Source organism: Gymnoscopelus braueri, assembly GCF_963280865.1.
Source record: "Gymnoscopelus braueri genome assembly, chromosome: 1".
NCBI classification, from domain to species: Eukaryota; Metazoa; Chordata; class Actinopteri; order Myctophiformes; family Myctophidae; genus Gymnoscopelus; species Gymnoscopelus braueri.
The window spans coordinates 53,914,153-53,939,216 of record NC_137603.1 but is presented as its reverse complement, the minus strand read 5'-3'; the positions used below and the strand labels follow the sequence as shown (position 1 = coordinate 53,939,216).

The following is a 25,064-nucleotide window of genomic DNA, read 5'->3' as shown; positions in this document are numbered from 1 at the left end:
GAGGTTTCCGATACATAGGAGCCCAATGGAAACAAGACCGCAAGGACTTTTTTGGTGTTATCCTTTTTAGACCAAGTGTTTGACTGTACTCGTGCTGTTTCGCATCCCCGTGTCTGATAAAATATTCAATCAATCAATCAATCAATACAGCGAGCGCCTCTCACCGGGTCTCAAACTGCGGGCTGGGCTGCGGTTCATTGCCGCTTTGATCAATACTATGAAAGATTCGGTTGCAGTACCAGGCATGACATGATGGGACTGACTGAAGAGAAGACGCTGACATTCCACTAGTAGTCAAAAGATAAGCTTTCCGTGTGGGGCGACCAGCTGGTCGCAGAGAAGAGGGTTAAACTGTATCTAAAGGGAAACCCAGCCTTTCTTCTCCACAGGATCAAGTCATTGGGTGGAGCAGCACAGAGAGACAAGAGTCCCCAGCAAATCAGGAGCTAATTGATTAAAGAGACTTCATTTGAATAGAAGGAGGAGGAGGAGGAGGAGGAGGAGGAGGGGGGGGCTGGCTGGCGACTTGCCAATCAAACCTTTTTTCAAAGAAGCCCCCGTATGATTAATCTGCAGAGCATTATTGATAATCATAACGGGGCACATGCGCGGTGGATGGACTCGGTTTTGGGTGATTTTTGAGGCAGATATTTGTTAGTCATTTTTTTTGTATTCTTTGCTTCTCGCTGATGTGTGAGTGTGAGCCAGCATGTCGCGGAGGAAACAAGCCAAGCCGCAACACTTCCAGTCGGACCCGCATCATCTGCCCTTATCGGAACACAATGGTAAGTTTTTCGATGAATTGAATGGGCTAACACATGGACCCCAATGGAAACAAGCCCTTAGTGCTTTCGTGGGTTTAATCCTTTTAGCATACTTTTGTATGGAACTGTACTTTCTGTGCTTTTTTTTTGGCAAACTGTTAATAAAGTAGGATTCAATCAATCAAGTCTGGTCTGGTCCACCACCTAATAATTTAATAATAATATGATAATATCTGATAAGTCTAGTCCACCACAGCCTGCTGATCTCTTTATCCAAGCACACAACATTTCTTCCTCTTTTTGAAATGTGTCTGCCCCGTTGTTGCTTAACAGTAAAGTTATTTGGTTTAGTCTGCGATCCATTTCAAAGTTCTGCTTATAGTTTATCACAGGAATTCGCACTTTTTAAAGATTCGGTCATGGATATTGTTCTTTTCATTAGATTCAGAGTATAAGAACGCCCTGGACGCTATATAGGGCTATATTATTCTTTTTAAAATCACGATTCTACAAAGTGTTGCACACACACTAATAGGCATCGGGAGGAGAAGTTAAAAGTAGGAAACGTGGGTTAAAAAAACAAATAACGTTTTAATAACGGTCACTTTTATAGTCTTGATCTCTGCGGAGGGTTCGGCTGAATACAGTAACATAATAGGCTCCGAGGATTACAAAATAAAAATTACTCTGAGATTACAAAATATTGATTTAGCCTGGACGGTTGTATGTAAAAAAAAGAAAAGAAAGAAAAAAGAACATAAAATAATAGTCTGTTCTCAAACAATATAACTTTGCCAAAAGGATCTGGGGAGTTTTGGGGCTTTTGTAAAGTCACTTCACACTGCGCTGTGTTCACGGTGCGGCGGACAGGCTGTAGCCTACGGTACGGAACGCGTCCCCAACAACCATGGGTCCTCTTAAGTTTATGTCTGTCTATGTTGTACAGCAGTGGTTCTCAAACTTTAACATTTCAAGGACCCCCCTTTAACTCTGACCGTATACAAATGGAACCAAATGGACCCTAACGGGTCCATTTGGTTCCATGTGTATTCTGTCAGAGTTACAGACTTGTAGAGGTCCGTTTAGAACCCCCTCAAAGAACCCTGAGGGTCCCTGTGCCCCACTTTGAGAACCGCTGATGTAGAGAATAACACACATAGTATTATTATGATCATCTGTTGGTCTGCATAGGTCTGGGAATAACTTAGTTTTTTTTAAAACATTTACACCGTTAACGAAAGCAAGCCATTTTAGTGCATTTAGGACATTTTTAATCGTTTTTTGCTAGACTAAAGTCTCTGTTTTGAGCCATTCAGTGAATTTCTAAACAGTGGAGAAAATAAAATGTAGGTCTGCGTTTTAAGGTCCACTAAAATATTACCACATCTAGGCTACTAGTTTTTTATTTGTTTTTAACAATACAGCCTATTGAAGCTAATCTTACTCAATTCAATTCAAAGGGCATTATTGGCACGATAAAACATACAGTACGTTAACATTGCCAAAGCAAAAGTGGAACAATACAATCAAAATGTACAACTCTTTCTAGCCCTCTATCTCTGACTCTCTATCTCTTTCTCCCCCCCTCTCTCTCTCTCTCTCTCTCTCTCTCTCTCTCTCTCTCTCTCTCTCTCTCTCTCTCTCTCTCTCTCTCTCTCTCTCTCTCTCTCTCTCTCTCACTCGCACAACATCGAGTCCCGTTTTTATTGCAAAAATAAAACGTTCGATCAGCTGCAATATACGTGTAAAAAGTTCCAACGGGCTATACAGGCAAAGGCCTGATCTGAAATGTATTTGTTTAACCAACTTGTAGATAAAAAGGACGTAGTTTATTTTCTGTAGGCTAAAGACTACAAAGCAAACATTAGCCAGTAGGCCTATAGTCGTCTATATACGCTGTGACGGTGTTTTGAAATGGCTTATTATTTTAGTAGGCTAATTAAAGTGTTATAACGTACATACACACCCCTTCCTATGTGTGTCGTATACACAGTATCGAACAAGGAGGAAAAAACGAACATTGCTTTAATTGTTAACTTAAATCGTCCTATATAGATTAGAAAAAAAAACTAGATTAGCCCATCTAGATTTATTCCAGCAAAAATACTGTTATGTATAGAATTTTAATATTTTTTTTGTCTTGAATTATCTTGTAGCACTGTTTATTTTATTTCTATTTCATAATGTAGCAAATACATTTTGTTTTATTTGTAGACGGAATTGTCTTTATACGTGACAAACAATATGATAATTAGTTAGGCCTATATATAGTTCTATTTTCAATATTTTGAAGTAGGCCTCTGCTTACATTAGATTTGGCACTGGTGCAGAAAAAGGATAGTAATTGTGTATTTTAAAACAAAATGCCAGACGCCAGAGTCTGGCATTCTAACCAGTCTGTGACTTAATTTTGGTGTAGCCTACCTGCTATATATATATATTTTTTTTTTAATTACATCATTCGCATTAAAATAGTTTCACTGACAGATTATTGTTTTCTTTTTATTATTCATACATATTACCATGTCCTGATGCATGAAATCTACAGTTATAATCTACTGACTTAATATGTTCACACAATATGTACACACACACACACACGCACACGCACACGCGCACACACACACACACACACACACACACACACACACACACACACACACACACACACACACACACACACACACACACACACACACACACACACACCCACCACACACACACACACACACACACAGACTCAGTCATATGCATTGGTAATTTGACATGAAGAGTTACTTTTTTCAACAGAGGACTTGCGTCAGAGCCATTCAGTGCTTATGCGACTTAGTTAAACCGGATCAATGCAATGCAGCATAGAGATCATCGCTGAATGATAACCCACTTGTTTTTCCACTGCATTCTGCCCTCAAATTTAATAAAAGCGATGAAGTTACTTTTGTTCCCGTTGTCAGCAGACCGGTGGCTTAATGAAATTCCCAATTAATAACCCAAACTCACATAGGCTACTTAAACAAGCAGGAAAGTGCAGTGTGTGCAATTACAAGGCAAGGAACGCGTTGTACTTACTCGAAATTCTTTGTAATTGACTGAACACTGATGAATGCATGATGAATGACTGACTGACTGGTGAAAAAAACACACATCCTCCACATTTGTTTTTTAAAATGAGAATGCACTTAGTCAGAAATAAAATAACAGAGAAGGCCCCGCGCGTTTCCTATCACGCGTCCCCAACGATGCTGTGGGAGGCTGTGTACTATACGTACGCGTGACCGTGTTGTCTGTGAGTGAGAGACAGGGGGCCCATGCAGGGTGGGATGTTGAGCTGTTTTAACCTTTGCCAGCGTCCCTCTGCGTGGAGGTGACGAGGGGTCAGGGCCTAGTTGTGTTCCCCTTCTACCTCGTCATTGACCCCGGTGATCAGATCCACAGGCGGCCCGGCCACGCAAGGCCTCCGCTTTTTTTCACTGTGGGTGTGTGTGTGTGTCTGTGTGTGTGTCTGTGTGTGTGTTTGTGCTGGAGTAGGAGGAGGAGGACTGGAGGAAGGGGGGACCTTATCAATGTGGTCGCCGTCCCCTTTTCGCCCTATCACAGTGTCCCCCCCTGCCTGGACGGAGATTGGCAGAGAGTGTCCCCCCTTTGCACTGTTGTACCCTGCAAACAACAAGAGATTCGGTTTCTTGTCGTTTGGCCAATGTTTATATAGCGCGAGTCTAGATGTAGCCTGAAGGACTTGTTCGCTCCTTTTTTTTCTTTCTTCCTCTCCCCTGAAGCTTTAAGCATGTCACCGGGGCAGAGCTGCTGAGACTTGGAGTCTTGTCCTCCTCGGCACCGCGGCAGCCTTTAGTGTTGTTGAGTGCATGGGAAGGGATTTCTTTTTTTGGTTGAGGGGCTTGCGAGACGAGGTGGTGCATGGGCGCCCACAGACAGACCCTCCTGAAGTTACAAGTGTCAAGAGGCTGGCAGCAAAAAAAATAATGTAGGAACTACTTAAAAAAGCTCTCTTCTTTTCTGCTAATCCGTTTGTTTTCCATCTCGCAAATTCACACTTTGGTCAGTTTGTTCGTCTGTCTGTCTCTCTGTCTGTCTGTCTGTCCTGATGTCCTCTTTAGCTTTGTGGACTGCTTGTATTGTGCTTGTTTGTGTGAAGTCTTCATAGTCTCCATCTTCACACTTTATTTTCAGTTTGATTCAGACTAATCCTTGCTATTTAGAGAATTAAGCTTAATGCTATAGCGTCTGTACAGTGCTGCACTCACAGCCTTCATTTGGACAGTGGATTGTTTTCTGAAATAGAGTTTGGATTTTTAGAATATACCTATATATGAATATGACACACACACACACACACACACACACACACACATATATATATATATATATATATATATATATATATATATATATATATATATATATATATACACACACACATTTATTTATTTATTTTTCACTGATAATTGTTTTTTTTCCTCATCACAAACACATCATGTGAAACCTACTATGGGTTGCGTTTAGAGTGCACATACATTTTTGCGTAAGCATCTAAATCAAAGTTGCTGACCCAATAAACAAACACACACATGCTTTTATTGCAGCTGCAACGGTGTCACATGTTTTCTGTCACATTTCCTGACATAAGGTCCAGTTGGGGGAGAGTAGGATATTCAGAGAGAGCAAATAATTTTAAGAATGGTTTGCTTACGGTTTAAAGTGCAAATGATGAAGAGAATGGAGGAATCAGTTTTAGTGTGAACCAGATTTATACATCTTAATTGTTTTTCTTAAATACATATTGGCTATCCCGAATGATGTGTGGGTGATGTACAGTATTTTGATTATTAGTAATGCAATGCAAATTTAGCAATCAGTGATAATCACCAACGGTTGCATCGTAGTGTTGCCCATAGTGGTAGTGGTAGTGGCAGTGTTTTATTCTCTCCATTTATCTTTTTGTGTTCATAGTGAATTTATGAATAATAAACAATATTCTTTATGAAATCTGTTTAGATTTTGAATATTTAAAACAACAAGTAAAATGTGTACCGTCAGTTATTAGCTTTCTTTGAGAGACTTAATTTTAAGATTTAATGTAATTTAGCGACTTGTTTGGAATTTTTAACATACTGTACACAGTGTATAATCTTTCTGTGTATTCAGTACAGGATATTTAACCTGAAAAACAAACACACACACACACACACACACACACACACACACACACACACACACACACACACACAGTTTGTTCCCTGTTAATATTATCTCCCTTTACGCTAGGTTTTGTTTCATCATCTTCCATAAGACATACCTTTTTATTTTGTCTCATTTTATTATTGTCCATAGGCTATTTCGGATTTAATGTTCGTACATTTTTGCATGCCACCTTGTGTACACTGTCAGCTTTTAGATCATACACACACAAGGTGTTTCTGTAATCCACACACAACAAAACAAACACATATTTTTCATTATTAACACTTTGGTGGTGGTGGGTGGGAGGGTGCAGTTGTGTGTGTGTGTGTGTGTGTGTGTGTGTGTGTGTGTGTGTGTGTGTGTGTGTGTGTGTGTGTGTGTGCGTGCGTGTGCGTGCGTGCGTGCGTGCGTGCGTGTGCGTGTGTGTGTGTGTGTGTGTGTGTGTGTGTGTGTGTGTGTGTGGGATGATTAACATGAAAACTTAACAGTAAAGTGCCCCCCCCCTCTCCCTCCCTGTGTGTGTGCGCATGGTTTTGGTGGCATGAGGGCCCGGGTTTACTGTCATGGCAACTTTGCGTTATCTGATGTCTCTGAGCAGAGAGAAACTTTTTTTTGAGGGAGATAATCCCTGAATTAAACAGGATCTGTGCCTTTTCAGTAGACTGAGATGAGCACAGCCGGGCTGCACTGCCGCGCTCGCCGCTCCCATGCTGGGCGAACAATGGGACGGCATCCTGTCCCTCGGCGGGGCAAGGTTGTGCTCCTCCGGGGGTTTCATTTGCAAATGAATTCCCCGGCCCCCCGACCCTGATGAAAATGTTGAGGGCCGGAACCATAGTGAAAGGGATTCATAGAGAAAATGCAATTTGTAAATCAACTTGTATGTTAAACAGTGCAGATATTAGTGTGACAATGAGCGACGTGAAAGAATGAGGAAAATCTGGAGCACACAGCAGTCTGCTCTGGGGGGCTGTGAGGGTCTGTCTCGCCTCCTTTATGCTCTCTGTTCCCCTGCCTGGACGTCTGTTTTATTAAAATGTAAAGACACAGACAGAATAGTTTTCACATTTTCTTTGTGATTGATACAATTATTCTTGTGTGTCTGTATTATTCCTTGTTTTTGTCAGTTTGAGTTCGTGGCTACTGCATTTTAATGTGCATCCCCCTTTTGGATTTAATTTGACTATTTAACATGATTCCATTAGCACACATTCTTTTTTGACATTTTCTAATTGGAATAGTTAAAGTCACTGATTGTGTAGAAGTTAATGCAATCAGGATATCATTTATTTTTCTATTCTTTTATTTCTTTTTTTTCTCTTTCTTTACAGAAGTTTGAACTAAACATGATTTTTAAAGTAATTTGTTGCATGCTATCAAGCCTTTTGGACACATCAAATAATTCTATATAGTATAATATTATATTGACCAGTGTTTTTCACACTTTCCTTGCCTGTTGTGTCTGAGTGGGTGTCCATAACAATCTGTATGCCACAGGCTGAGTTGTTCGTGTCAGGCCATGATTGCAGCTTGACTGGATACAAATGAGTTTAGTGACATAGATAACCTGTCCAAGATGCCTATAGTTGCCTGAAAATGAGCAAAGTTGACAGCAAATTGAAAGTCTAATAAGTCCTTCAAATACTTGATTTACACCGAGTGGACAAGTAGACACTGAAGGGCATGAAATATAGGAAATCAATGCTTTTCTATGAAATTTCATTAGGACCCAATGTCCTCACTTCACAGTATTCTATATTTTGATAGATTATGTTGAAGACGATGATGATTACCTTCAGCTGTACTGATGAAACCCAGATGTACATCTTCAAAGATCACTTTTAAGCAATATTTGAGTAGTGCTATTGATTTTGTTTCCCCTCTTATCATGTTGCAGAGGCCATCGCATTGAATAAGGCCCTTTCTCATTTCTGTGGCTTATTGTTGCTTTTCGATCGTTGTTTTTGTGAACACATCAAGGGGATGAGTGTTAACCTGATTAACTTAAGATTAACAACAATGGAATTTCAAGAGATAAAGCTGCTTCTTCAGCTGTGAAACATTTTCTAATCGCTAATCCTCCTTTTCCCCCCTCTCTCTTGTTTTCCAGGGGATACAGAACGTTGCTCCGAGGACCCCCCCTGCAAGGAGTCGGATGCCCACGTCTGCGGCAGATGTTGCGCAGAGTTCTTTGAACTATCAAATCTTGAGGAGCACCAGAAGAATTGCACTAAGAATCAATTAGTTCTGATAGTGAATGAAAATCCCGCCTCCCCCACCGGCACCTTCTCCCCCGGCGGCTCTCCTCCCCATAATCCCGATGACCAGATGAATGACTCAGCAAATAACACTGACCAGCCAGAGTGCAGTGATATTTTGGAGCAGGGAGACGGGCTTGACAAAGAGGAGTCTATGGATGTGGACGTTTCTGGAATCAGCAGTGGTCAGGAGGAGGAGGAGGGCAGCAACACCGACGGCGGCAGCCCCATCGACACGGGTGGTGGACACAGTGGCATGGGCAGTGGACACAGTGGCATGGGCAGTGGACACAGTGGCATGGGCGGCGCTGGCCCTGCGGTGGGCACCCCAGCCATCCACGCTCCTCTCCCTCAGCTCGGCGCCCTGACCGACATGGGGAATTTCTCAATGATCAACAGCAACGTCATCATCGAAAACCTGCAGAGCACCAAAGTAGCCGTGGCCCAGTTCTCCCAGGAGGGCCGCTCGTCCGGGGGGCCTGGGGGGCCCAGGGTGGCGGTGCCAGCCCTCATGGAACAGCTCCTGGCCTTGCAGCAGCAACAGATCCACCAGCTGCAGCTCATCGAACAGATCCGTCACCAGATATTACTGTTGGCCTCTCAGTCCCCGGAAATGCAGGTGCCCCCGAGCACTGCTCCAGGCACCGCGGGTGCGGGGCCTGCCGCCAGCCCTCTAACCACACTTAGCTCCCATCTCTCTCAACAGCTGGCTGTAGCCGCGGGCCTAGCACAGAGCCTGGCTAGTCAGTCAGCCAGCATCAGCAGCTTGAAGCAGCTGGCTGCATCAGCGCAGCTACCTCAGCCCAACACAGGCGGCAGTGAGACATCTCAGAGCTTCAGCTCACTGGGGCACTCAACAATCAACACCCAGGCCTCAGACAAGAGACCAAGTCACATGAGCAGCCTGCACTCTCAGCTCAGCAACTCATTGCTAGCTAAGTCATCCACGCCAGCATTCGGGATAGGTAGCCTGTTAAACTCTGCAGTGAACCCCCTTCTACCTCAGCCCCCACCTGGCAGCCCCATGTTCTCCAGCTCTCTGCCTAGTCTAGGCACCACCGTAGAGGACCTCAACTCATTAGCAGCCCTGGCAAGGAAAGGCAAGCCGCCGAATGTTACTTCGTTTGAACACAAGAGCAGCTCAGAGGAGGCATTCTTCAAACATAAATGCAGGTTTTGTGCCAAGGTGTTTGGGAGTGACAGTGCCTTGCAGATCCACCTGCGCTCTCACACCGGCGAGAGACCGTACAAGTGTAATATCTGCGGGAACCGCTTCTCTACACGTGGCAACCTGAAGGTACACTTCACACGTCACAAAGAGAAGTACCCGCACATTCAGATGAACCCATACCCAGTTCCAGAGCATTTAGACAATATTCCAACGAGCACCGGTATACCATATGGCATGTCAATGCCCCCTGAAAAGCCTGTCACAAGCTGGTTGGACAGCAAACCTGTCCTGTCCACTTTGACCTCTTCAGTTGGCATGCTGCTACCACCAACCATACCTAGCCTACCACATTACATTAAAAAGGAGGACCTTTCAATAGCCATATCCAGCCCTTCTGTTACTGCTAGGGCTGCCGACTTGGCTCCAGTCGAGCCAATGTCGGTTCAAAGCAATGATGATTTTGAATTGTCTGAAGATGGTGAGGGTCCGACCCAGCCTACCTCAAACGGGAAGACTGAAGAAGGCATCAAGTCCTCCAGCTTCATGACAAATGTGAGCTCCGCCTCGGAGAGCATGACCGACTACAGAACATCGAACAGTCCTCCAATGATGACCAACCCTCTCATGCCCCTCATGTCTGAGCAGTTCAAAGCTAAGTTCCCCTTCGGAGGCATTCTGGATCCCCTCCAGTGCTCGGAGACCTCCAAGCTGCAGCAGCTTGTGGAGAACATTGACAGAAAGGTGGCAGACCCCAACGAGTGTGTCATCTGCCACCGTGTGCTCAGCTGCATGAGTGCTCTGAAAATGCATTATCGCACTCACACCGGGGAAAGACCTTTCAAGTGTAGAGTGTGTGGCAGGGCATTCACTACCAAGGGCAATCTGAAGACGCATTACAGTGTGCACAGGGCCATGCCTCCTCTGAGGGTGCATCACTCCTGCCCGATCTGTCAGAAGAAGTTCACCAACGCTGTGGTTCTGCAACAGCACATCCGCATGCACATGGGGGGACAGATTCCCAACACCCCACTGCCCGACAGCTACCCCGAGTCCATGTGCTCTGAAACGGGCTCGTTTGATGAGAGAAACTTTGACGACCTGGACTTCTCAGACGACAACTTTGATGGCCTGGAGGAGGGCCCAGACAGCAGTGTCCCCGACACGCCCAGGTCAGCCGATGCCTCTCACGACAGTCTGTGCAACTCCCCAGCTCACCCTGATGCGGCCAGCCAGGATGGGCAAGAGAAACATGGCCAGCACAGTGTACAATACATCGGTGTACAACACAACAGTGCACACCACATCAGTGCACAACACAACAGTGCACACCACATCAGTGCACAACACAACAGTGCACAACACAACAGTGTACAACACAACAGTGCACACCACCACATCAGTGTACAACACAACAGTGCTCAACACAACGAGGCAGAGGAGCTTCAGGCGAGCCGAATGAAGGCTATGACAAATGGCTCAATGGAAGGGGATTGCCTCACCAATGACTCTTCATCCCTGGGAGGGGACGTTGAAAGCCAAAGTGCAGGGAGTCCAGCTGTTTCAGAATCTACCTCCTCCATGCAGGCGCCATCCCCCACCAGTGTGCACCCGCAGCAGCGTAAATCCCCCAGCCTGGAAGAAAGGCATCAGAGGGCCTTATCCCTGGAGCACATTAGTGCCAGCCTCATGCACTCTCACCCTTCCAACATAGGCGCCTTGGACCTGACATCCGTAAACGCCTGCAAGGATCCCCTGGGCATGATGTTCCCCTTCCGTGAGCGTAACACCATCAGGAACACAGCCTGCGACATATGCGGGAAGACGTTTGCTTGTCAGAGTGCCTTGGACATTCACTATCGAAGCCATACCAAAGAACGACCGTTCATTTGCACGGCCTGCAACCGAGGCTTCTCCACCAAGGGCAACCTCAAGCAGCACATGCTCACGCACCAGATGAGAGACCTGCCCTCGCAGCTCTTCGAGCCCACCAACACCAGCCTGTGCTCCAGCCCCACCCCCTCCCTCCTCTCCGTGGGCTCGCTCATCAAGCCCGAGGTCAACGGCTTCCTGCATGGCCTCCACCACCTAAACCACCACCACCACCAACACCACCCAGAGGTTAAGGAGTTCAAGGAGTTTAAGGAGTTCAAGGAGTTTAAGGAGTTTAAGGAGTTTAAGGAGTTTAAGGACTTCCCTTCCAGCCTGGTCACATCCTCTGCCTCCACCTCGCCGGTGCTGTCGGCCGCCCCGCCACGCAGGACGCCCAAGCAGCACTACTGCAACACCTGCGGCAAAACCTTCTCCTCGTCCAGCGCCCTGCAGATCCACGAGAGGACCCACACCGGGGAGAAGCCTTTTGCCTGCACTATATGTGGCCGGGCCTTCACCACCAAAGGAAACCTCAAGGTAATTTAAACATTCCAGAAAAATACTTTGAAACATTCCAGAAAAAGTAAATGGATATGATTGATTATTTTATTTGTATTGTACACTCTAGATATCCACCATGTTACATTGTGTGTTAAAAAACTATTTGCTTAACTACTTAAACCCTATATACTTAGTTGACCGGGATCCCGATCTACAAGCTCACGTTCACCTATTTTCTGTGAACGTTTGCTTGTTATGACATGCCCAGAATAGGGACACCAGGGTTCATGTTGTTAAAGGCGAGGGTGTGAGAATATATTTGAAAAAGAAGTCCAAACATAACTTCTCTGTTTAAATTGGATGTGTCTCTGCACCCTGGCTTAATAAGTGGTAATGCTGTATAATTGATGAAAGGAACAGCTCTTTGTGAAGGGTTCACTGTGGTGGAAAGGTTGAATCGGCCCATTAACCACTTAAGCCCTATATACTTTGTTGTACAACGAATAGCCTAAATAGCCTGTCTACGGGCTCACAATGCCTCACATCGCCATGCGTTGTGAGCTTGTAAATATGTTATTTCCTCTTTTTTAAAACACGTTTGACAGTTTTTTTTAAATTTTTGCCTATGATGACATATGGCCAAAATATGGATGCCAGGTTGAAAGTGGCTATTATAATTATTGGGTAGGACATGGAGAATGTGATCAGCAGAGCTCACAGCTGGGAACGGTTCGGTTAAAAGAATTCACTTCAGTTACCAGAGGCAACCGGCCTCAGCTATGTACTGCCTCTGTAGTTTTCCATACTTTGGTTCAGTTTCCTTTGGTCATTAGGAAAAGGACACTTCTCTAAAGATAATATGATGATGTCAATCAGCTGAGAGATAAAGACACGTGTTTGACTTTTAGGGTTTTAACCATTTTAAACCCTAAACGGGGTCCCCCAGGGTCTATGCTCAGGTCCACTCCTTTTTTCCCTTAACACCAAATCACTTCACTTGGGGGGAAAAAGCACGTTGTGAGCTTGTAGATCTGCTATTTTCGCTGATTAGGGACTAAAATGTTGTTTAGAGATGTGTCAGCTATCGTTTTCATATTTGTCTTAAATCAAACTGTGGCTGGTAGCTAATGAGTTTAAATACTTTTATATTTCGTATGTTCCACTTTAGCAAACACTGACATTTCTAACTATTTCTAATCTAACTTTAGTCTTATCGATTTGCCCATTTCTAATATAATTACTTGAATGCACCTTCTTGTCAAACTGTAAAAGAGGGAAATATATTGTCCTTGTTATGGAAAGGACAGGGCAGAGGTGACATGTCACATGCAATACTGGCCCGAGCAATGAAAGTGGACAGTGCAATCTTAACCAGTCCCAAGCCCTGTTGTCCCCGCATGAGACGAGTAAATTAAGGTTTAAATTAAATACTACGTGTCAGCGCTGCCAAAATAAGATGTTTACACCATGCTGATACTTTTCGGCACAGGAAACCAGTCTGCTGCGCTCAGGGTGTGAAGCTATTTTAATTTGAACCCCTACATGATTTTTTTTTTCCATTGCATCATCTCATGTGAAGTTCTCTGAGGCCAAGTTTGTAAACATCGCTAATTATCGTGCGCCTTCCTTTCTCCCTCTCTCTCTGTGTCTGTTGCACTTCCCTTCCTCTGTCCTCGTGTCCCTGTCTCACCTATACCCACTTCTGTCTTTCTGTCCTCTTCTTCTCCTCCGGGCCTCTTTCTGTATTTCCTGCAGGTCCACATGGGCACACACATGTGGAACAGCGCCCCCGCCAGGCGCGGCCGCCGCCTCTCCGTGGACGGGCCCATGGCGTTCCTCGGCGCGAACTCCGTGAAGTTCTCCGAGATCTTCCAGAAGGACATCGGGCATCGGGCGAGCAACGGGGACCCGGCGAGCTTCTGGAACCAGTACGCCGCGGCCTTCTCCAACGGCCTGGCCATGAAGACGAACGAGATCTCTGTCATCCAGAACGGAGGCATCCCCTCCATGTCGGGGAGCCTGGGGAACGGAGGCAGCTCGCCCATCGGGGGCCTCACGGGCAGCCTGGACAAGCTGCACAGTGCAGAGCCCAACGCAGCGCTGGCCGGCCTGGAGAAAATGACCAACACGGAGAACGGCACCCACTTCCGTTTCTCGCGCTTCATGGAGGACAACAAAGAGATCGCCACCAACTGAAGTGCTTGTTCCCATGGTCTGTCCATGAAGATGCCCCCGCAGGCATTCTGTACAATACAGGACACGTCAAGAAAAAGAGAAAGAGAACAAGACAAGTGCAAAAAAAAGAACTAAAATGCATTGGCTTGCCATTGAAACTTTACGAACATAAGTGTGAAGACAAATTGCTTTTTTGTACAATGTACAACATGTTATAGTTTTAAGAAGCTTATTTATTAGTGATTATAACCTTGCTTGGAACCAAGTGGAAGCATTAACAATTAGGTTTTTGTTTTTGTTTTTTTTGTTTTGTTTTTTGTTCAAAGCCAGAATGGGTATGTATGAGTGCTTAAAAATGTGCTTTTGAAACTTAGCATATCTGGGTAGATAACCTTACCTTGGCATTAAGTTATTTTCTGTCTGTAGTAGCTATAACAAAAACTGTTGATGTTCATGTGATGCATTAGATCTGTAATAAGCAAACAGACTGGCTGTAAATAATGTACACTGATCTATTGTAGATGGTCTAACATCTGTGTATTCATGTCCCCCTGTGGAAAAAAAAGAAAAACAAAACAATGAAACTTCAGGCAAGGGGACTAATGGGTATGGTAGTTCCTTTCTTATTGATGGCTATTTACATGTATTTTATTTAAGGAAGTTAAAAGCATCCACGTTGCTGCATTTCAAGTGTTTCTTTAGCGTTTAACTTTGTTTTGTTGTTACCGTTTCTGTGTATTGTTACTTTTTTCGTTTACTTCCATAGTTTCATTTTTTCCCCTCAATCTTCTTTTTTTTTTGGTTGCTTTTTTTGTGGGTGTGAAGTTGAGAGCAAAACAGTTGTTACAGGGGAACATTATATGGACAGACCCACTTCCTGGTTTCTGGAACTGATACAGCCAATCAAATGGGCAGGATTCTCCTCTTAAGCCTCCCCCTCTCCAATCCTCCCCCCCCCCCTGCTGGGTTTCCACATTGCTGCTATCCTTATAAGCATCCTCATTGACATCAAGTTCACATGTGGAAATACAAACTCCAACTAAATGTACATAATAGCTCATCACAACAAGACAAATGTCCATCATGGCCAGGGGACAAAATGATAGTGTTTTTATAAAATATAAATATATATTAGGTTTGACAACCTTCGGACTGTTACATGCACTTTCTTGGAAAGTTGGAAGATCTTTATGGGTCCAGTTTCTCTACACTTTAATACCTACTAACAACTAAGATACTGTAATTCTTTACTCTAATAATCAAATACATCAGTTTTCCAAAAGAAACATTGTGTGTGTTTGTGAGCTTTCATTCCTTTTTTCTCCTCTTTTATTTCGTTTGACTATTTTAAATAGCCTACTGACAGTTTAATGCAATATTTATAGTGCTCAGAGTTATTTTATATTATTATAGCCTATCATGTGTTAGCCTATTTCATAATAGCAATCATGCACACTCAACTGAAAGGATTACATAAAATTGACATTTTGCATTTGCCTTTATTTACAGCATGAACAAATATATATATATTTTAAATGTGAATATTTTTGATAGATTTGAACTTTAAGTAATTAGCATGAGATTTGCTGGTAATTCGGGGACGTTGCTACGTCATTTCCGTTTCTTTGAGTTGTTAAACCATTAATAATACCCCTAAAGCATCTGTGCCATTTTTGCGTTGGCTATTCAAAAATAGCAGATATACAAGCTCACAGCGCGTCACTTCGTGCCGCGCTGCGAGCTTGTACATCTGCTATTTATTTATTTTTTTAAATCTTCAAAGTGTGAGAACTACTGATTTAGAAGGCATTTGTAGAATCGGCCTCGGGTCTTCATGGGTTAATTAACAAAGCTGTTCTTCACTAACTTGATGAGACGGATTTAGGAGGAATTTCTCTCTGTAAGGAATGAATGGTAGGTTTGACTAATTGTCTGTGATTAACGCACGTCTTAACTACACGTAAATGTATTTTAAAACCTTGATGGGGGGAAAGCTTAAGTTGAGTACAGTGTATCCGCGCTTCCGTTTGATACAAAGTATCACGCGGAAACAACATCAATTAAGTGGCTGTTTGTCGGCATTTAGCCTCTTTTTTCCAACTTTTTAAAACGGCTTTATTTATTTATGTTTACGGAATGTACATCAGGATTTATCAAAACTATCATATCACGGCCACAGCCCGCCGAGGCCTCTGATGGCGTCGCATGTATTTTCTTTCTTTAATTCAAAGTTATATATTTTTTACATTTCAACAGCTGCGATTAATTTAACACGTCGTTGCACATCCTCCTCCTGCAACACAGGACTGTTCATGTTGAGCCTCTCTCTCATCCCCGGCTTTCTTCTCCCCCTCCTCTCCTTCATTCTCTCCCTCCTTGGAATTTATCGCCGGCTAAATTCCCCCAATATTTACAAGAATATTTACAAGATGTCGAAACTAAATGATCCTTGCAGCGGCCTGGACCCAACAGTGAATGTTTTCCCTTTTAGATTTAGACAGAACGGTCGCACCAACATCTGTTCTGTTCAGAGCTGTGTTTGTTCAGCACCTCGGCTTCCTGAACACCAGCGACATTCTTCTCAAAGAAACTAGAAAAATAAAACTTACTTGTTTGATTAGAGGAGCCTAATTTCGTTGACTAGGCTATAACGCCTGCAATATTATAGCTTCATATGGTAAAATTATAGAACGTTCTGATCAATATTATTATTATTAGGGTTAGCTTATTATTATTATTAATAATAATAATTATTAGGCCGATTAATGTTTCTTTTTTTTTTAAATAATACAAATAATTTAATTAAAAATAAGCAAAAGCAATTGAGTTAAATAGTTAATGATTAGCCTACAGTAAGCCTATTATCAGATAATGCTAAAGATATAGCACAGTTAAAATGTATAATTTTCTTGGAAAATGTATTCAATTTAAATGTGTTTATTTTATTTAAACACTTTATATCCAGGTTAAACAATTAATTGCGTCTACTGCAAATGAAGAAAGGCACAGATTAGGAACGGCGGCTTATATTTAGAAACACGGATCGTTTCACGACCAATGATGAGGAGAGTTGGTCTGTCTCCCGTAATCAAAGATGGGGAGATAACGGGGGTGATATCATTAAGTAAATAACCATGCTGCTTATCATCCTATACAAGGCCCTCAGTGAGTGAGTAGTCTGTTAAGTGTAAAGGAGGGTCTTCTTCCGTGAACCCCCACCACCACCACCACCTCCCCATCCCACCCCCAACCCCCGGCCCCATTCATCCCCCCCTCCAACACACACCTCCTCCTCCCTTTTTTCCCAAAGTATCGATCGAGCCGTGGAGTATTACAGAATCACTCAACTCTCAGGTGGCTGCAATGTGTACAATTGATCTCTTCCACTGTGGGTCCCAGCAGTGCCTCTCCTCCTCTCTTTGCCGCACAACACGGCACGCCAGAGGAAGAAGTGGGTAGAACACACTGAAACACAATCGCTGCAGACGGCCGACCGACGCAGAGAGAGAGCTCTTGAGTGTACTGTCCCCAATAATCTCCCCCAGCAGCTCACTGTCACACTTTATCATGCTGGGGGAGTGTATAGCGTCACGAGTAGCAAGACAGACAACATTTATACAGCAGGGTAGATGCATGCTATGTGCACACAGCCAGGGCAGGGGACCGGGTGAACATTAGGAGACCAGCCTCATTTATCCCATTAAGACCTGAGGCCCGATTCTACAATCTTTTCTTTTTCTGAAAAACGTGATGTCTGAAAAATGTGATATGTTGATGTCAGTGGTGCTCAAACTTTTTCATTTCAAGGACCCCCAAAATTATATGCATTTGGCCGCCGACCCCCATCTCAAAATATTTTGTTCCAGGGACCCCCAGAAGCAAAAGATTTGAGTTACAAAAAATATTTATATATTCAAAGAGCTTTGCAAAAATATCAGATCTACAAGCTCATAGCACGGCACTCAGTGCCGCGCTATGAGCATGTATATCTGATATCTTTTGAATAGCCAAAGAAATCTAAAATGACACCGATGCGGTCCCGGTCTTAATGGGTTGTGTACTTGTCGGACTCGGTAAATAGCAGATCTACAAGCCCACAACGCGCCACGAACGTGACACGTTGTGAGCTTGTACTGTATATCTGCTATTTACTGCACGCAACACCAGCATGCAACCCAAGTATAAATCAGGCTTATGAGTGTGCGTGCACGGCAGACAACACAAACAACATTCTTTGCGATGTCAATTGGTTTTAATTTATCATCATCGCTACTATGACTGCCACACACGTGGGGTTTGCCACCTTTGTTTGTGAGAGGACCAACAGTGGAAACAAGTCCTGGGACTTTATTGTGTTTTATTCTCGATTGTCTTCTAACCGACGTGTTTGTATGACCGACCCGCCGTGGGTTCATGCAGTCTAAATAAACTGAAACTAAACTAAAACACATGCACACACACGCATACGTACAGTACACACACACACACACGCAGTTGTATACAGTAGGAATATTTTGCGACGTGTGTCTTCAATGTGTGTACAGTACAACACAGTACAGTACACATTTCAATATATGCGTGACATGCATCCTTACATAAATGCATGTTAGCATTAGTGTCTTTTTTCCCCCTCTTCACTATGCTGTTGTATAATAGACCTAAATGGCTTGATGTTTTTTTTTTTAGCCGTAAGGTCTTGGAGGATGGGAGTCATCAGCGAAGGGAAGGGAACATTACTTTCTCTTTAGTTGGAATCCAGTCCCGTCCACTTACTGCACTGTACTGTACTCTGGAAGGTTCATTAAAGGGTTCGGCCTTAAGTACAAGACCGTAAAGCACAGATTTATGCCACGGGCGCCATCTATCCATCCACAGGGCTGCAGTCAGAGAGAGGACGGATCGGAAGGAAAGCAGCAAGTGATTTAATGTCAACAAAATTGAAACATAACCATCCCCAGGTAAATTAATTCAGTTTAATGACTCACTAATATCAATTCACCACAAAAAAAAAACACTTTTACTGTACCGTTTGTTTGTCTTCAACCCATCACAGCAGTTTTGGCTAAATAGATCAGTTTCTTACAACATTTTTCACATCATTTGAGGATTTTAAATGTTAACATAACTTAATAGTCTCTCTCCTTTTAGATGCTTCAAATTGTGTGTGCGTGTGCGTGTGCGTGTGGGGTGTGTGCGTGTCCTATACCAGTACATGCCAGTTATTGTTCATGATGAATTGAGTCCATACTGTTGCGATTTTTTGGAGGAGGGGGGGGGTAGGCAGTTCCACAAGATCTTGCATCAATTTATTTATTCTTATTTTATTTTTTACACAGATCACTTCTCATGTCAAGAAGATGACTTTCACTGCAAAGGATGTTTTGGGAAGTCGGACCCCTGTCCCCCCCCTGTCCCCCCCCCGCCTCCCATGTTCTCTTCCTTGCACGGTCAGCCCTCCCGAGTCGATACACACTCTAGCCCCAGGGCCTGGGGGGGGGTACGGGAGGACGGGGACACCCTGCTGAGTTTCTGGTTCTACTGCTGGGAGATCAAAGACCCGCACAGGGAACAATGGTGAGCTGTGCAGCACACATATGGCCACACCTGCACGTGCTGTCAATCACTCCCGACGAGTGACGGTACACACAGTGTAGTTGTGGTATTACTCCGGGGCGCTGACATCTTACATGGGTGCTAACACATGTTCTGCTTGTGTGGGTGCAGTAGCGTGAACTAAACACTGTGCATGTTTCTTGTGTTGTTACTTGTGTGTTCACTTTTCTTTTATGGCTCCTACATATTGGCCACTGGAATAACAAGACGTATCCCTGGCAAATTGATACGTTATTAAATTATCGTAATTTGTGAGGGGCCAGATGCAGTGTCCTCATTTTTAACCTCTTATGTTTAGCCCCTATAAATATTGTTGTACGTCAAATAGCGAAAACAAGCTCACAATTTGACAAATAGTGAGCTTTGTACATACGGCTATTTATGCAGAATGTTTGCCTGTTCTCAGCGAATGTTCGCCTCTTATGATTCCCACAATAGAGATGCTAGAGATCACGTGGTTAAATCAGGGTCAGAATGATTTTATTAAATACATTAAATGTCCAGACATTTTGTCTGTGGGACGTTGATGATGTTGATGCTGAAGTTTTCGATCATAAAGCTTTGTCCCGTGTTGAATTGTTTTAAACTGTAACTCACTAGGAGCAAATTCAAGCCTATCTAAATATCTGAATCTGAAATATCTCTGCTACAATAATTTGGTATAGTTTATTGTAAATGTCTCTCTCTCAAGTCAAATTTGACAAAGTTCCACACATTCCACAATGTGGAACAAAAAGATGTATGAACAACGATTCCATCATGCAGACTTCACACATTTCTGTTTCTTGATAAAACGCTTATTTTTCTCTCTTCTTCTTTTCAACATTTGATAAGCGTTAGTTAGATTTTTTTCATTGCATCTAAACCCTCACCCTCCTTTTGCGTTCTCTGCCTCTCTCAGCCATCTCAGCCCAGCGCACGTCTCCCCGAACCCGTGGTTCTCATCGGCAGCGTTTCCTGTGGAAAATGGAGAGCGTCTGCGGCGTGTACACAGCTGGTTGGAAGACAAGACCTCTAGATTGTAAGTACAAACATGAAGCGGGTTTCTTTTTGGGCCTGTGGACTCTCACAGCTATCACAGACGAGCAAATCAAAGTCTTCTACGAAATATCCATCCATCCATCCCCAAACCCAACACTTTTTTTTTTTTTTGGCTTCTGTTTGTTCTCCATTTAAGTTGTGCTTTGGTCTTATGAGGGGCTTCGGAGATACTGTAGTCTTTACATGGTTTATTTTTATGGCACTAGTGATCTGGAGACTATCCAAACGTCGAGGCCATTTATCTTGCAGTTCATCCGCTCCTTGCCTTTTGTGTGGTGAGAAAGAGGGGCGCAGTCCCATATTGCATTTCATGACCTATTGAGTCAAAGGAGTAGCCAGACAAACAGGTGGGAGCCCGAATGTAGACTCCTTCGTGGGCCCGGGCAAACCAGACTCGAGGCTCCCTGGCTATTCTTTAACCCGTTAAAACCGGTACGGCGTCTGTGTAACCACTTTAACCATTATTTTATACTTTGGCTTTTCAAAAATAGCAGATCTACAAGCTCATAGCGTGCCGCGCTATGAGCTTGTACATCTGCTATTTTTGAAAAGTCATGAACAAGTCTTGAATATATATATATTTTTCAAAGTGAACATTTTTAACTCAAATCTTTGCTTCTAAGGGACCCTGGAACAACCTATTTTGAGATGGGGGTCCGCGGCCAAATACATATACATATTTTGGGGGTCCTTGACATGAAAAAGTTTGAGAACCACTGATTATAGCAACATACGTTTTTCCCCAAAAAATTGGTAGGATTTAGAAGACATTTGTAGAATCCCCCAGAAGCAAAGATTTGAGTTACAAATGTTCGCTTTAAAAAGTATATATTAAAAGATTTGCACACATTTTCACGAATGTGTGCTTCCTCTACAAGCTCATAGCGTGGCACTCTGTGCCGCTCATATATCTGCTATTTTTTGAATAGCCAAAGAAATCGACACAGATGCGTTCCCGGTCTCAATGGGTTAATAAGGCACTCATGCTTGCAGAACGGCCACAATGCTCTGTCCCCCCCATCGTCAAATGGGATCCTTCAGGGATGCTAATGAATGTACAGTAAGGGCTTGTCTTACCCACAGTGCCCCCGCTGTCTTGTGTCTCCCAGGTTTATCATCACCACTGAAATTGTAGGGCCGGTTTAGCAGTCTTTTTTTTTACTGCGAGGGAGACATTTACGTCATTGTGATGCTAATTCTTTAAAATTTGGCGTCTAGAGTTTGTTCTTTCAGGCCCAGATAGGTTTATGAGACTAGGGCTTTTGTCAGTGGTACAAGCAGCTTCTTTTTTTTTGTCTTAAGGAGGGATGCAGTCAAGGGGTGTTCCTCATGGCCTGGCACAGAAGTTTTAATTAAACGTGCATTTCCATTTCTCGATGAATCCCACGTCCCCTTGTTGTGTACAGTAGAATGGAGACAGATCGTCTTTCCCTCGTTTAAGAGACCCAGCTTCGAGATTAAGTAGGCTGATTGTGTCCCTTTCACCATCAGAATTACGGGCTGGTAACCCTAGCCAGCACTGTCTGCACCGGGGGCTTAGACACACACAGGGCCTGTGGACACTCTCTGTTAATGTCATCTTGCAGATTCAATTTCCCCCATCACAATCTAACCTTAAGTCTCACAGCCCCTGTCACATATTCTTCCTGTTTCTCACAGTGGCAAAGCAGCGCCAGTGGGGCAGTATAAGATATTCCACTGCTGGTGGCCCTTCGGATGGAGATATTGATATTGAGCGTTTAGATGGGTTGTCAGTGTGAACTAGGAAGGAGCCCATCAGCCCCCCTCCCCCCTGTCAGGTGTGTTAGATTCCATAGGTGCACTGGAGAGATGCCGTGAGTTTATTGAATTTGTCATTTTTGGCCTGGGAGTGAAAAGGGCACCTGTGTGCTTGCTGTAAGCCCCCCCCCCCCCCCCACGGCCACCAGTACTGCCACCCACATCACATGATGACAGCTGATGTGCGAGGACAACCCCGAAGCTGTCGGAAAAAGGTTTTTATTTATTTATTATTTTTATAAAGGTATAATGCTCTCGTCCAGCACTCTGTGTAACATTAGTGCATTATGCATCAGGGGGAAACAGTTGAAAGGATAATTTAATTTGTCATTTTCTCATAAAAGCCTTCCTCTGGCACTTAGAATAAAAAAAACGAACTGCAAAAAAAAAGTCACCCAGGGTTACAGTGAGGAAAAATTTAGCAGTTTCAAAGGAAGGTTTTTTAAGGGCCCCTGTCAGACTTAACTTGATGACTGCTATAATAAAAGATACCGGCCACCCACATCACTGCTTTAGATCAAAGCCATGGCCAGCGACAGTGGCATGAATATTCAGTGAAGTTATTGGACTCTGGTACTGTACGTTGTGCCTCCCTGTCCTTGACTGTGGGAAAATTGAGATTTGACGAAGGTTTGAATCTGTACTATTCAAAGATAACTAGAAAGATAAGAATATGACGAGTAATTCAAGTTCAAAATGTATATAAATTCCTCCCACTAAATGCTTCTTAGCCATTTATTTTGTATTCCTGTACAAGCAGTTGTTTGGGCAAGAAAAGAGCCATGGTTGTCATGTAGCATGTCTGATTGTCTGTCTCGTCTTACTATTCTTTGGCTTGGTTGGGAACTTACTGTGGCTTCTCTTATTGACAGGGCTCTGGTATACAGTATACCAGGGGTCTTCAACGTTTTTCAGGCCAAGGACCCCTTAGCTGAGAGAGCGAGATGAAGCAGGAACTCCCCCACCCCCCCCACTACATATCGTGTAAAATTGTGTTGCAGATTAAACTTTTCCATAGATGGCTCCATAGACAGCACTATCATCAGTGTATGTTGGATTCATGTTGATGTGTATTTTCAGACCTTTAACCACTTAAACCAGTGTCAATACTTATAAAACTTGACCTTTTACTCTGTACTTGGTCTGCTTTTTCCCCCCTCTACACCAAACCTCTTTGCCGGAAATAGCCGATCTACAAGCTCACAGCGCGAGGCGTTTTGAGCTTGTAGATCTGCTATTTTTGGCTAAAGTTCTCCTCAGAATAGGGATGCTAGTGGTTAATGAAAAAAAATAAAAATAATAATCCTATCACACAAAGATTTGGTGGCCCCCCTGTAGTAACTCTAAGGACCCCCTGTTGGTGTGTGTGTGTGTGTGTGTGTGTGTGTGTGTGTGTGTGTGTGTGTGTGTGTGTGTGTGTGTGTGTGTGTGTGTGTGTGTGTGTGTGTGTGTGTGTGTGTGTGTGTGTGTGTGTGTGTGTGTGTGTGTGTGTGTGTGTGTGTGTGTGTGTGTGTGTGTGTGTGTGTGTGCGCGCGTGCTTTAAGCACTCATTGCTCATGTTGTTTCCATGGTTGGTTTCCTCGCTGGACATCTCGTGGTGGGCAAGAGGAAATGTCTTCCTCTGTGAAATGTGTAATCGAACCGCAGATAAGAAACGCATGAGGTCATGGCAATTCCCACAATGTGCTGTTTGATATGGAGATAGAGGTGTGTGTGGGGGTGGCCCAGTGGACTAACAGTCATCTAGTGCTAAACATGTTTACTGGGTTTGGGATTAAAATTATTTCCTACCAACTAAGGCTAACACTCATCGAGTGCTGTACTGCACTTTAGGAAAAAGTGCAGAGGACGTGATTTTACTAGTGAATATATTTATTTAACTTTTATCTCACATTTACATGAATCCAGAGTGTCTTGTTGTGCTTTGAATACAAGGGTAGAATAGACTTCACCCTGTTTGGACTGGCCTCCCAATCCAGCCTAAATCAGATTTTTTTTTGCCATATACAGATTGGAATCCGATTAGTTTTATGAAGTCTGACCAGAACAAAGTCACATGAAATCAGATTTTTACAAATTTGACTTGAGACAAATGCAAATTCAAATCTGATTTCCAAAGATGCGTCTCAGTCTGAACGCTCTAACCTGCTCTAACCACCCAAGTTGCATATCTTAACTGTTCAAAACGTCACTTGCAGCGCGACCCAAGCGCCACTGACGTCATAGAGAGCGCGAGAATCGATTTTTATCTGGAGTGCGAGGGGTAATCGTGATGAAAACAAAACAATAGCTGTATTATTTTACGGAAGAAATGGCGAGTTGAGATACTGTTTTCCACCGTTTCCGTGCATGTATTTGTCTTTACGTGTCTTCTGTTGTTGTGTCCCTATCTGTTATGTTGCGATTCTAAGCAAGCAACTAGCGCCTATACGTCATGATGTTGTTACGTTGTTAGCACAGCAACCAAAAAAGATAGGTCGCACATGCAAGGGCGGCTCTGGGTTGAGGTTGTTTAAATCAGTCTGAACACACAGATCCGATAAATGGGATTTGACTGCAGTCTAAACAGTTACAAGCACACACACAGGTCAGTGCTATAGAGTGGTCAGACCAACACTGCTTGTGAGCATCATACAACACATCCCGATGAGTTGTGAGCTTGTAGATCTGTTACTTTTGACACGATTCTGGAAG

At 43.6% G+C, this 25,064-nt stretch overlaps 1 protein-coding gene across 1 annotated transcript; it reads left to right on the top strand.

The window, feature by feature from the left end:
* The first annotated feature begins 262 nt into the window (after positions 1-262).
* On the top strand, positions 263-15,153 carry sall1a (spalt-like transcription factor 1a). The gene is made up of 3 exons (XM_080439485.1): positions 263-785; positions 8,074-11,798; positions 13,518-15,153. Exons 1-3 carry the CDS (start codon positions 710-712, stop codon positions 13,956-13,958), a joined length of 4,242 nt encoding a protein of 1,413 aa, XP_080295611.1. The 5' UTR covers positions 263-709; the 3' UTR covers positions 13,959-15,153.
* Positions 15,154-25,064: the final 9,911 nt, after the last annotated feature.